General features: G+C 28.9%; 2 protein-coding genes across 2 annotated transcripts in view; one reads left to right on the forward strand and one right to left on the reverse strand.

The window, feature by feature from the left end:
* The window catches only part of LOC113005093, a 16,152-nt gene continuing 1,295 nt past the window's right edge, over nt 1-14,857 (forward strand). Inside the window, exon 1 of the mRNA XM_039449047.1 lies at nt 1-200. Within this exon, the coding sequence (XP_039304981.1) occupies nt 153-200 (48 nt within the window). The 5' untranslated portion in view covers nt 1-152. The remainder of the gene's footprint in view (nt 201-14,857) is intronic.
* LOC120357726 lies at nt 9,011-13,197 on the reverse strand. The gene is made up of 2 exons (XM_039449046.1): nt 10,822-13,197; nt 9,011-10,483 (listed from the first exon to the last, which is right to left on the reverse strand). Exons 1-2 carry the CDS (start codon nt 11,577-11,579, stop codon nt 10,480-10,482), a joined length of 762 nt encoding a protein of 253 aa, XP_039304980.1. The 5' UTR covers nt 11,580-13,197; the 3' UTR covers nt 9,011-10,479.

Raw genomic sequence — 14,857 nt, forward strand, 5'->3', positions numbered from 1 at the left:
TTATTTTTGTTATGTGGCCACACTGTACTTTAATTAACCTAGAAGTTGCAGCTAAATTGTTCGTGATAATGTGATTATATTTATGGATTTCATGCTGTAAAAAACAAATATTTAAAAAAAGAAAGGAAATATAATAAGAGTATATGTGAACCATGTCGTATGATTCGACGTCAGCCCGAAAAATTACAAAATCCAATGTGGTATGTAATTTATTTTAACAGTTTATGAAATTTAAATAAAATTTTAAAGATATAAAAATTATCAAGTACAGAAAATTAAAAAATTTTTTTGTTTCATTACATCCAAATATTAAATAGGGGAACAATTTTTATATTAATTTCAAAATTATTTCTTAATTTTTATTTTTTTTCATATATGTATAAATCAGATTTTGTAATACTTTTTTGTAAATTTAATGAAAAAATTGCATTATGAATTAAGTGAAATGTTTTACATGTTAGTAAAACTTTAATAAATGCAAAAATTTATTTGAATCCATTTACTTATTCAAATATTATTTATTTGAAACTGCAGCAAATTTTTGATTGTTTTTTTCTTTGCAGCTGGTTTTAAGGCCAAAATTCATGTATTTACAGTTAAAATTTTTAAAACAGAAAAATAAAAAATGAATTTTAAAGAGCAAAAATTTTTTAATTTTGATAATTTTTAGCTTATAGATTTTATGAGTTAGAACGTTCTTAATGAAAACATAACATTAAACAAAACACCTTATAGATCATAGCTAGTTTTTTTGTGCTAATATTTATTGTGTGATTTTATATACATTTTCATAAAATTGTGTCCTGAATGATTTTCAATCTTAAAACACAGTTTTACAAGTTGAACATAGTTGAACAAGAGTTAGTAATATCATGATATTAAATTGGAAATTAATTTAATAATAACTCCTATTAATAAGCATCTACATATGAGAACTGTTTGCCCTTTAAATTATAAAAAATTTGTTGTGAAAAAATAACACCTTAACTAGGCATGCAATTTTGTTGTTGTGTTTTTGCAAGTTGATGTCATATATTTGATTTATTCTTAATGAAACTTTGATAAACTTTTCAAATTTTATCTTTATTTTGGAACATTTTGGTCAGTGATTTCTTATAAATTTCTTATAAATTTCATAACAAATTTATCAATTTTAATAAAATGTCATTAATTTGTTATTATACAGTATTTGCAATTTTTTGTTGCAATTTCATTAAAATCTTATTACTATTTCAATAAAATGTTAATTTGTTACTGCAAAGTATTTGTGATTTTTTAATTGTAATTCCATAAAAGATTCATTATAATTTTAACAAAATTTTCTTTTTTATTAAATATTATTAATACCTTTTTGATGAAATTTTGTTATATTTTCATTGAATCACTTATCATTAAGAGGATGCTAAAGTACACATACCATGAATTACCAACATTTACAGTTCACTAATTATCTTTGAATTGGTGTTACTGAATTACATAAACTTTTTTTAGAATTGAAATACGCGTAAAAAAAAGATGTGCTCTGGTCAATTTTATAGGAAAATCAAACAAAAATTAATAAATTATTAAAAATTCATTCGTATATAGCTGTCACCTGAGATTAACTTTACCTTAATACAGAAGTTGTGTAGCTCGTATGTAGAAAATGATAGTAGAGCCCACTGTAGAAAACATGCACAAATAACATTGACCGTGTGAAATTACTAAACGCCTAACAAGAAAGATGTGCTAATGTACTTTTACCACATGCATATTTCGCTCAGCGAAGCTGAACTGTTATAAACAGAACAGTATGGTACCCAACAATAAAGTACTTGAGCTGAATAACACCCAGTACTAAATAAGGCCCACCATTAAAGTTTACCATTTACTAGAATAACACAAGCGCGCGTTACGCGTGCGCAATTTATTTAATTTCATGTTTACGTATAACTAAATATAAATAATAAGAATTTCAAAAATTATACATTCATGATTAAGAATAATAGAGTTCACGATGACAAATGACAGATCATGTTCTTGATGATTATGAATAATTAAAAATAGAATATGATTTGATTTATTATTACCCTATCAGTAGACAATGTTTTTTAAATATTTGTTCTTTATTATAACGTTTTTTAAATATTTAAAAAACATTTAAAAGATATTGTTTCCTGATAGGGTAAATGTTTATAAAATTATCATTAATAGTATACATTAATATCACATTCTTGTTATAGACACCCGTATGTACAACTCTTTTATGTTGTTTATAGATAACCCTATGTACAACTCTTTTATGTTGTTTATAGATAACCGTATGTACAACTCTTTTATGTTGTTTATATAACTAAAATCTACACAAAACTTAAAATTTAAAAACATGTTATAATTATTTATTTTATAATTATTTAATATACAATAACGTTTATACTTAGCATGTGATATGATTGCATTTTTGTATTAAAAACAAATATTATACACGAGTCATCAACTTCCAAGTACACGAGATTATCATATCTCAATAACTTCTATCGATCAAGTTCTAAATACTCTCAAATGATGGGTAAAGTTCTATAATGAAAATGTTTTATTCTTTCTGTCCGTATTCTATAGACGGAGATATCATAATGAAAAGTTCACCTCTGAAATTTTATTTTCTGAGATATACGTGGTCATTTAAAAAAATCTTTAAACTCGTGTTCAATTGCATTCTTAATTTCTTTTGTCCTTTATTTAAAAATCTTTACATTCTCAGCCTTCTTTAAATCCTTTCTACTTTCTACTTTTTTTCTATTTTACACTCTCACAATTCTTCTTTCTTCTTCCTTACATTATTTCACATATTTTTTTTAAATTTTTATTAAAACAGATAATGTTCGGTTAATGAAATAGTAATTCTTAAAACAAAATGTCAATATATCATAATATGCATCCATTATTAAAGAAACCTTTGTGTACAATTACATTCCTAATTTCTTTTGTACTTTATTTAAAACTTTACCTTCTCCACCTTTTTTAATTCCTTTCTGCTTTATATTTTTTTGTTTATTTTACACTCACAATTCTTCCTTCTTCTTACATTATTTCATGTCTCTCCGTTTCTCTACTCTCATTGTACATATTTTAAAATCTTTACTAAAAGAGATAATGTTTGATTAAAGAAATTTTCATTTATACAACACAAAATCTCATAACATGTGAGATGATATTCATTCATCATTAAAAAAATTCTCAAACTTGCGTTCAATTATATTTTTAATTTTTTTTTGTTTTTTATTTACAAATTTTTACCTTTATATAATATAGGTATTCAAAGATTATTTTATTTTACATATATTGAGTGTTGTACAAAAATTACAAATTTATAAAATTTTAATTATTTTAAGCAAGTTAAAATAATAATTATTTCTATAAATAGAAATAATTATTATTTTAATTCCATATTAATATTTTCCTATTAATTCCATATTAATTTTTTCTAAGATACAGATAAAAATATTTGTTGTCTTTAAAGAGATTGAACTTCTCTTCAATTAGATTTTATAAATTCGCCATTTATATCCTTGTGTTTTTGGAACTCATTGAGCTAGAATTTTATTACTACATTTGTGTGCTTGCATCTTATTATTTACAAATTTCTTTTAATAATTTTAATATTTTAAAATATTAAATATTAATTGTATCAATAAATATTTAAGAATATAGTTACTACAGAAATTTTAAAGATATTTTTGTGTTGTTCATATAAACAGGCATAAATAATTTAAAATAAATGACTAACTTGAGAAGACTATATGGGAATAATAACTGGAAATACGATCCACGTAACACATGTTGGATTAGAGTCTATATTGCAGGATCCGGGATACACGTAATAAATTAAACAATCTGTCGAAATAAAAGAAACAGATAACATAGATAAAATTATATTAGAGAAATTTTTATTTTTATGACACAAAATATCATGTAATATTAGTACATTATTAGAAAAGAACTTTTAAACTGGTGTTCAATTGATGTCTTCATTTTTATTCATACTTTATTTAAAAATTTTAACCTTAAACACGTTTAATTAGTTTCTTCTTTCAATTTTATTTTCATTCTACACTCTTTTGATCCTTCCTTTTTGTTATTTTTTTCCTCTTTTTTCTATATCTTTATTTCACATTTTTAAAAAGTTTTATTAAAATACATAATATTCTATTACAGAAATTTTCATTTTTATGACACAAAATATTAAAATATCATGTAATATTCGCCCATTATTAAAAAGAACCATTAAACTGGTATTTAACTGCTGTCTTAATTTTATTCATTCTTTATGTAAAAATCTTTACCTTCTCAAACACCTTCAATTCCTTTCTTCTTTCAATTTTATTTCCATTCTGCACTCCTTCGATCCTTCCTCCTCCCTCTCTCCCTCTCTTCCATTTTATATTATTCTATTCCTTTATTTCTTTATCATTTTATATTTTTAAAAAACTTTACTAAAATACATAATATTCCATTAGAAAAATTTTTATTTTTATGACACAAAATATAATATCATGTAATATTCGCCCATGTTAAAAAAAAAACCTTTAATTTGGTGTTCAATTGATGTCTTAACTCCATTTATCCTTTATTTAAAAATCTTTACTTTCTCCAACACCTTCAGTTCTTTTCTCCATTTAATTTTATTTTCATTCTACACTTCTTTAATCCTTCTTTTTTATATTATTCTATTCCTCTTTTATTCTATATCTTCACTTCACATTTTTAAAAAACTTTATTAACAGATAATATTCTATTGAAGAAGTTTTCATTTTTACGACACAAAATGTCAAAATATCACCTGAGATATTCAGGATTTAAAAATATTTACATTCTTTACCTTCTTAAATTCTTTTCGCCTTTCTATTTTATTTCCATTTTATATTCCTTTGATTCTTCCCCCTCCCTCCCTCCCTTCCTTCTTAAATTAATGAATTTCTCTTCTGTTTTTATTTTATTGCACGTTTTTGAAAATCCTTACCAAAAGAGATAATGTTTAAAGGAAAGATATTTTCATTCTTACAAATGTCAAAATATCATGTGATATTTACCCATTATTTTAAAAAATCTTCAACTCATGTTTATTTACACGTTTAATTCTTTCACGTTATTTCTTTCATCTTTTCTATTCTAAATTCTTAAACTCTTTACTAAAAAAAATTAATGTTTTATTAAAAAAATTTTCATTCCTAAAACACAAAATGTCAAAATATCATGTGACATTTATCCATTATTTAAAAAGATCTTCAAACCTGTGTTTATTTGCACGCTTAATTTCTTTCATCCTTTCTATTCTAAATTCCTAACTTCCTTCGCGTTCTTTAATTCCTGTCTGCTTTCTATTTATTTCCTATTTTACACTCTTTCAATTCTTCCTCCTTCATTTCTTCTTCTTACATTGCTTTATTCCTCTTCTTTTCTTTACCTTTGTTGCAAATTTTTTAAACTCTTTACTAAAAGAGATAATGTTTTATTAAGGATGTACTGGCGGTAACGTCTAACATTGACAATGCCTTGAAAATTTTATAAATCGTCTATTTATTATCTGAACATATGTTTAAAATTTGAATTCGATCCTCTAACTGGTTCACGAGTTATTCAACTTTAAATTTTGCATGTATTCTTATGGTATAGCAGTACATTTCCACTTATATCAACGAAATTATAAAGAAGCAACATTGCCAATATTCTGAAACTTTGTTTATGAGTAAATAAAATATTGAACAACATTTCTAAAAAAAGTTTATATCGATTTACTAACTTGTTATTAAGATATCAATGCAATATCAAAACAACGCGAAATTTCAGTAAATGTCAAATTTTCGAATGGGCTACATACCCATACTACATGACCACATTCTACTTTGACTTGTATAAAGTGATAGAAGAGCAAATATTATGTTAATGGTATTTATTTCAATATCTTATGGATTTTTAAGTTCTATTTGATATCTGATATACATTAAATTGCATTAAATGTTATCAATATGCGTCTAGTTTTTTCATTTCTTACAGTTGATTTTTGGTAAAATTTATGTACAAGTTTTTTGTCGACGATCGCAAAAATTGCAAAATATACAAATATATTTATTTGTAGTGCCAAATATCACGTTAACTAACATTATTTAAGTCCTATACATGATACGAGTACATATGGTGTTACCCAGAGAGCAATGCATTCTTTGCACAAAAGGAAAAATACTTGCTAATTACAAGTTTTCCTTCGGTTGCAGTCACGTTGTTATATCGCAGACGCTAATCTCTTTGTATAAGACTATCTAAAGGCAATAAGAAGGAAACTTTTTCAGGAACTGAAGGACAATAGTGTACGGAACTTATTAGTATAAAATTTCCAATAACTTGTTATAAATAGTTTTCAACAATTTTTTATTATAATATTTCCTCCAAATATAAGGAAATTGTGTTAACATCATAATTGATTAAAATTATATATTTATGTATTTTAATATATTTCAATGAAATATGTATGTTATACTCAGGTAGCACACAATATTTATGATAAATATTAATAAATATTTATCATAATTTGTTTAAAAATATAGAAATATTTTATACATATTTTATATAGATGACGGAAAAGATTATAAAAATATTTATCCAAAATATTGTTAAAATATCTATTAAATATTTTCTAAAATATTTATCGTAAATGAAAAATATTTACAAAAATATTAATGTAAATATTTATAACACATAAAAAAAATATTTGTAATATTTTGTAAAGCCAGGATTGTATAGCCAGAACATCCTTAAAGAAAATTTCATTTTAATAACAGAAAATCACAAATATCATATGATATTCACCCGTTATTAAAAAAAACCTTAAAACGCGTGTTCAATTACATTCATAATTTCTGAAATCTTTACCTTCTCCGCCTTCTTTAATTTTTTTGTTCTTTCTATTTTATTACTATTTTACACTCCTTCGATTTAATCTCCTTCCTTCCTTTTTACATTATTTCATTACTCTTCTTTTAATAACATTTTAATAGTATTATAATAATATTAAATAAAATTGCTGAAAATGAAATATAACACAAAGTATTAATTCTTTATAATGATATTATAACCATAAACATAAACGTTTAATAATACTTATCTAAAATAACCGTGAAGTTGTCCAAACGAAAAAGAAAAGTCCTCACCGACGCAGGAAACAGAACCAACACATTATTATTACACCATTAATCTCGTGATACATGTAACAGTTATATTAGTCTATTAACTGTCAAAACGTAATCTCCGCGATGACAGCAGCTCGCGAAGTAAGCACATCGAGAGAACCAATCAGCATTACGGAAAAGCGTCAACAATAAATGCGACTATCGATTTAACATGGATTTTCTCAGATAGGAAAAAAACGCGCTTTATGTTTGAAATATATGTTTAAAAGATATGTCATAGGAAGTAGATAAAGAGGGACTAGGGAATTAATACCGGTAGCAACACGTTTATTCAGTGCAACAAGAGCTTGTAATAAAGTGGGTAAATTAGACATTTTTATAAAAATTTTTTGTAAATTTAATAAGTATACATTATTTTATGTTTTATTACGTAATATTATTCAATTTTCTAACAATAGAAAAAAACAAATATACATATTGACTTTTTGGAATAAGTATACTTTTTTTTATAAATAATGTATTATATATATTAATTAAGACTTACTTATACATTTATTGTTATAGCCATTGCCATTTGTTTATTATGTATGTGGCTTGCAACACAGAATAACGGTTTTCAATGACGCTAACTTTCCATAAGCTAAAATTGCACTAAAATGGCCAAAATTTCTTAAAGTTAAAATATTAATTATAAACAAAATTAAAAATAATTGTGATGTTTTACAGTAAAATAGATCTTAAAGGATTTCGTATTTAATAATCGTGATTAATAATCGTTTTAACAGTGAGTTGGAAAATAATGTTTGATTCCTTTGTTATTTTCAATTTATTTTTAATTCGGGCCTTATTAAAAGCACAAGAATTTAATAAGGCTCAATTTCCAAGTTTATAAATGTTGGAGTCAGGAATGAGTGAAGGGTAGTATTTAGAGAATACACCTACGTTTTCACATCACAAGAAAATTTTTATATATTATATATATATAATATATATATATATATATATATATAATATATAAAAACTTTCTTGTGATGTGAAAACGTAGGTGTATTCTCTAAATACTACCCTTCACTCATATATATATATATATATATATATATATATAATATATATATATATTCAGAAAGACTTTACAGTAAAAGGCAAGAAAAATCTCGTAGTAGTCGTACATGTGTGTATGCAAGCCCTCTTTTTGTACTTCAGAGCGACAACCTTAGAAAAATGAAAAGATACTAAAAGTGTAACACCTAGAAGTGTAGGTATGTTCTAAAGTCAGTTTCTATGATCTCCAACAATAAATATTTCTTTTTTGTTTATTTAAAAATGTTTTATATACATGATAATTTTATTTTGGCGAATGGTTGAAATAAACATTTTATTCTCATAGTTTATTTTAATATCTTTGTAAATACAATTTATAAAAAATAAAATAAGTTATGTGGGCCTTATTCGGTTTGGGTATCTTAGTTGATAGGTCTTTTCGCAGATGGTGAAATAATCGAAGAACAAAAATAAATCTATGCGATGAGAGCGATAGCCTGGTCTCGCTCGATAATTTGCAGTGACTGCAGTACCGACGTTGAGGAAGTTCTTCTTTTACTTTAACATCCTTTTAAAATGTCATTTGTTTTTCCTTAAACGCAGAAACTTTTTTAGCGAAATATTACATTGTATATTCATTGAAATTTAATCATATTTAATAAAACATCACAATTTTATTAAAAGTTCATTACAATTTTAATAAAATGTCAATATTAATTTTAATTAAATGTTATTATATAGTATTTGTGACTTTTTATTTCAATTTCATTAAAAATTTATTACAACTTTAATAAAACTTATTGTATTTACTTTTTTATTAAAGAGTTACATCACAGTGAAATTTAAAAAAAATCCAAAAGAATTTTTTTCTTAAGTGATGCCTTAAGGCTACTTGAACCAACTCTGATTAATCTGATTGACCGATTAATCTATTAGAATTGACAAATCGCATTTGTCATTTTATATAACAGACAAATTAGTTAATTCCAATGGATTAATCGGTTGATTAGATTAATCAGAGTTAGTTGAAGTGGCTCTTAAAGTCTTAAAAATAAGGAACAATTGCTTTTATATGCAAAAAAAATAAGTGGTTTTATAGTTGATTTTTTTAAAGCAAGGTGTGACGCTTTCTAAACGCATCGCAGCATCACATAGCGATTCAAAGCTTTTAGACTCTTAAGGTACATGATATTGATGAATAATGAGCTTCAGTATGTCAATTTAGATGATCCTAATAGTTTTTTATCTGAAATATATTGAGTATAATTGTCAGTATAACCATTGAAATGACGCTGTTTTCAACCTACGCTTTTGAATATCTGTTGTTGCTGCTCCAGTTTTCAAAATTTTGTGGCAATAATTGTAATCATCATGAATAATAAAGTGTGCAGCACTTGATCGTAGGTAATTATTGTTATAATTTCTGCGTCGAGACTGACGCGCACCGTCATGGCCGCCAAGCCCTCTGTACAGATTTGTAATGTATTCATAAATTGTATCGGAAGTTCTGTGGAAACTTCTTTATTTTATCCTGGAGCTTACAGAGAACGGTGTTGCTCTTTCGATCTCTGAACACTGAACGAGGATTAACTTGAAAACGTATAAATCGGACCTTTGTTTCAAAAGTTCGGAATGTGTTTATTGAGGAATACAGATAAGACAGAGTGGAATGAATTTTATAATAGCGGAGAGCGTTACTTAAATTTAAATAATAGGGAGTTTATTAGTTTTAGTTTTATTAGGAGTTTATTAGTTTTAGTTTTATTAGGTTATTGGCGCGCCACGTATTTAGGATAGAAAGGAAAAACGGTTTACTTTTCAAAGATAATAAAATAATAAGAAGTAAAGAAGGCTAATGAAAGTGTTGCGCGGTTATTTTTGTGCGAAAGTAAATACACTGCCTAGCAAAAAAAGCGGTACACCAAAAATTTAGGAAAAATTTACCAAACTTCAAACGCTTGTAAAACCTTGAAAATATTTATGATACAGGGATGATTAAAAAATGAAAGTAAAGCTTGAAGCCTATACTTTGAGAAACTTTTAAGGGGAGATATACATCTAGGAGCCGGAAAAAAAGTCATTTTTGTGAATTTTTTTAAGGAAAATTATTTGAAATTTCGGATTGGGAGTTTTTCTATCTAAAAGTATACACATTCAGGAATATGTCAAATTTTTTTTATTAAAAAAAATAAAAAATTGACGAAGTTATGGTATAATCTTTGGAGCGCCGTAAAAAAATCCGGGAAAACGATACCCACTAGCATTTCCTCAAAAATCACCTGAAACAAAAAACCAAAAAGATTATTAAATTAGATACTATAATCTAGCACTTGTCATAGCCGATTTTGAAAATATCGATTTATGATAATATGGCGGACGTTTGAACATAACATAGCGATTTTTCGACCAAAAATTAGTTATTATTTTACCTATAAAACAAAAACTAAGCAACAAAAAAGAAAAATCCTATGACAAGTACTAGATAATGATGTATAGAATAACCACAAAAAATTCAAGGCAATCGGTTCATTGGTTTTCGAGAAATTTTGGGTGCCGATTTGAGAAAAACGCGTTCGAAAATTTGGGAATGAATAAATCATTAAATTTGTCAACTTACATGGAATCATCAATACCAGGCCCATAGTGTAAGTCTTCTACGGTCGACGGAATGTTCATATTTTCTAAATTTTGTTGTCGACGCCGTATTCGACCTTCTTTAGTCTGTTCTTGCGCTTGCATCTCGGCTTTCGCTATGTGAGTTTCGTCTTCTTGCGCAGCGTACAAGTGCGCGCCCGACCCGACCGATATTCCTAACACGTTCATGATTTCTAACAATGACGTGACACCATTGTTGAACGTGCATGTTGCAAGAAATGCAGCAATGTTAACGATTTTGGCCCCGCTATGCATCGATTTTGGAGCTATCTTCCAAATAAGTTGGTTGAAGCTCTCATTGCTGTTTTGTGTGTATCCACCAACACAACGTTCCAACAATTTGTCATTGCTGAAGTCTTCGTAAATTGGTTTGATGGCATCTAACACCGTTTTTGGCAATGCTGAATAATCGTGACGGAAATTCCTCAGTCCTCCTTTAGCTTTCGCTTGTTGCCACTTGCACCACGATTCGGGGCCTTCGGGACAAAAATGATGTTCAGGCTTGCTGTCTGTTGAGCCGTAATGGTAGAATGTTGCCCATATCGCTTTTTTCATGACATTCTTGGAGTTACTGTTTCTTTGAATGGCTAAGCCATAGTAAATGCTCAGTTTGTCTATAAACTTTGCTGTCAATTTGTTTTTGCCGCCGATTCCAGGATTTTTTTTTTTTTGCATTCGCGAAGACGGGTTTCCATTCGCTTTTGAACGTGTCCCACGCATTCTTTTTTTATAATCTCAATCTCACCATACGGTTTCGCATTTACTAATCCCGTGTACGTCTTAGAGTCGCCATCCCCAACGTAATTAATGTACATAACTCCATGCTTTTCGACAGATCTTGAAAATAATTCCTTCATGGCGTCTACTTCCATTTTGCCTGCCGATCCGACATGATTCGCCTGGCAATTTTCTTCGTGATTAGATTTCCATTCCTGATATTGCTCGGTATTGACGTGTTTATTCCAATAGTTGCATTCAGCACAATAAGCAGACTTTACAATAAAATCAACGACTTTTCCTGTCAAATGACCAATGAGAACCGCAACTCCATATAATGAAGTAAAACCACATTTTCGCCACGTACCATCTCCTGAAACGGTCAGTTTTTTGATATCCTCACTCGAATTTTGTTTTGTTATTTCCTGTTGTTCTTCTTTTACAGCTTGTTTTAACACCAATTGAACAATACTTGAAGCAGCAGAATGAATGTTCTCAATTATCATATCATACGTCGTTTGTTGAACCGGAGGCGGTAAATCCATGAGGCCACAAAATTTCATAGCTCCACGCAAACCAATCCCCAATAAACGCATAACAAAAAAGAATCGTGTATTTATTTCGTAAGCAGTCTTGATGTACGGGCACGAAGGAATGAAAGTCGGTTTGCACGATAAACACGAAACTACAATTTTAAAACCGAGCCCTCGAGTGCTTTCTATTGAGAATCGAACATCACTATCACACTTTTTGCATTTTACACATTCCGATAAGGCAGAAAACACTGCCAGAAAATTCAAAATTCGATACCCGATGTTTGGATCTTCTGGTGCGGATGTCTCACGATCAGTCTTCAATTTTTTGGTACTAGAACTAATATTCTCGTCAGAAAGTTCTACTTTTTCGGCAGTATATCGATTTTTGGGCGGTATCTTTTTCTTGCTTCGATCTTTGCGAAAAGATCCGGATTGATGAGCTTCCCGAGAACCTTTATTTCTGTTATTCATTTTCCTCAGAATATGTATTTACAGACGAAAATTCACTGTAACGCACAGTTGCACGAACGGCAAACTACTGACGAAACGCATCCAATTTCTGGCAAAAAATAACGGTCGTGTGATATTTTCGTTATACCTGGACTCGAGCACGCCCGAAAACACAATAGAATCGTAAAACAGGTCTCTTCGAAGGGTCGCTTGCCGCTACCTGCCTCTCGGCTCGGCTGCAAAACAGGCGGTACGGCGCGCTCTCGGAGACGGTTTACTCTCTCGGCTGTAACTTCGTTATTTATCGAGATATTGACTTGCAATTTTAATCAGATATTCTTGAGACCTCAAGCATCAAGAAAATGCACAAAAAAAAAATCGATTTTTTTGACCATGCTAGGTGTATATCTTCTCTTAATGTCGATTAAGTGGCATGATCAATTTGCTAATGACCGATGACATAACGAAAACTTGCAAAATCGAAAAGTAAAACATGAAGTTTCTAGAGTTGCATGGAGTGAAGCAATTGTAACTGAATGAGGTAAAAAGCGCGTAAAAGTTCGAAATTTTCCCTTTAAAATGCGCTTTTGCGGAACTCGATACGATAATTTTCGGGAAGTTATGTCAATTTGTAGAAAAAAATGATTTTTACGAGATAATAATGAATTATGAATTGTAATGCCGCCGTTATCCATGCACATCACTACAATTCTGTCCAGGACATGATGTTGATTTGAAAACATAACCGTCTGTGTGTGTGTGTGCGTGCGTGCGTGTGGGTGTGTGTGTGTGTGTGCGCGTGCGCACGCGCGCGTATTTACATATCACAAGGATACGGACTCCGTGGTTCGTCAATTCTTTATTTATATTTTTTATTTATATTTTTTATTAGTCTTTTAATTTCATCCTGCGTTATCACATTCTACTCGTTTTCAAGAACTCGCACGCACGCACGCACACACACTCATCACATAAAGGGTTTGGAGTCTTTAAATACTGTGGAGTTGATGATCCACGGGTTCCTTATCCTTGTTGTATGTACACACGCATACACACACGCGCACGCACGCACACGCGCACCCACACACACACGCACACGCACACACACACACACACACACACACACACACACACACACACACACAGACGAATATGTTTTCAAACCAACAACATGTCCTGGACAAAATTGTAGTGATTTGCATTGATAACGGCGGCATTACAATTCATAATTCATTATTATCTCGTAAAAATCAATTTTTCTACAAATTGGCATAACTTCCCAAAAAATTATCGTATCGAGTTCCGCAAAAGTGCATTTTAAAAGGAAAATTTCGAACTTTTACGCGCTTTTTACCTCATTGTATTACGTCAATTGCTTCACTCCATGCAACTCTAGAAACTTCACGTTTTACTTTTCGATTTTGTAAGTTTTCGTTATGTCATCGGCCATTAGCAAATTGATCATGCCACTTAATCGGCATTAAAAGTTTCTCAAAGTACAGGCTTATAGCTTTACTTTCGTTTTTTAATCATCTCCGTATCATAAATATTTCCGGTTTTACAAGCGTTTGAAGTTTGGTAAATTTTTACAAAATTTTTGATGTACCGCTTTTTTTGCTGGGCAGTGTAGATTTTAGACTTTGATCGCCTTTCCTTCATATCACGTTGGAAAGTTGCAGTTTGGATTCGGCAAACCGGCAGTAACAATCATATATTGAATTGACGATGACTAGACTATTAATTTGATAGAAAAATGCGTTTTTTATTGTATTTTTTTGGTGATGATGACTCCAAAAAGAATCAAAATGTTCAATTAAATGAATTTTTGTCTACAATCTATTTACTTTCGCGCAAAAATAACCGCGCATCACTCTCACCATCTTTACTTCTTATTGTATCTAATCTCGAGTTTTACTAATTTGTTGATAATAAAATTAAGTTTTTATGATGGATACGTGTTGCGGCATGTAACACCGTACGGATGCCGCTAAAGATGCTCTACATCCTTCAGGAAAGAGGAAGAGGAAGAAAATATTAATGTGCAAGGATAGTTGTATGATGCAGGCATCGCAGAGTGAAAATAAATTAAAAATTTCCATAATTAAATATGAAATAACATTACTCAAAATTTTAAACGCCTTTTTCTAGAAACCACATATTCTAGAAACCAAATGTTTTTTCAAGTTGCAGCATAACTTTACCAAACCTCATCCGATTCACTTGAAATTTTTACAGTGGCTGCTAAATTAAATTATCTAGAGAAGTACACAGATTTTTACGATCGATTAAAATCTT

The sequence above is a fragment of the Solenopsis invicta genome, chromosome 5, assembly GCF_016802725.1.
Source record: "Solenopsis invicta isolate M01_SB chromosome 5, UNIL_Sinv_3.0, whole genome shotgun sequence".
Classification (NCBI taxonomy): domain Eukaryota; kingdom Metazoa; phylum Arthropoda; class Insecta; order Hymenoptera; family Formicidae; genus Solenopsis; species Solenopsis invicta.

Bases quoted from the DNA above. Each gene is read 5' to 3' on its own strand.
- LOC120357726 (XM_039449046.1), bottom strand. From the start codon at position 11,579: ATGCGTGGGACACGTTCAAAAGCGAATGGAAACCCGTCTTCGCGAATG.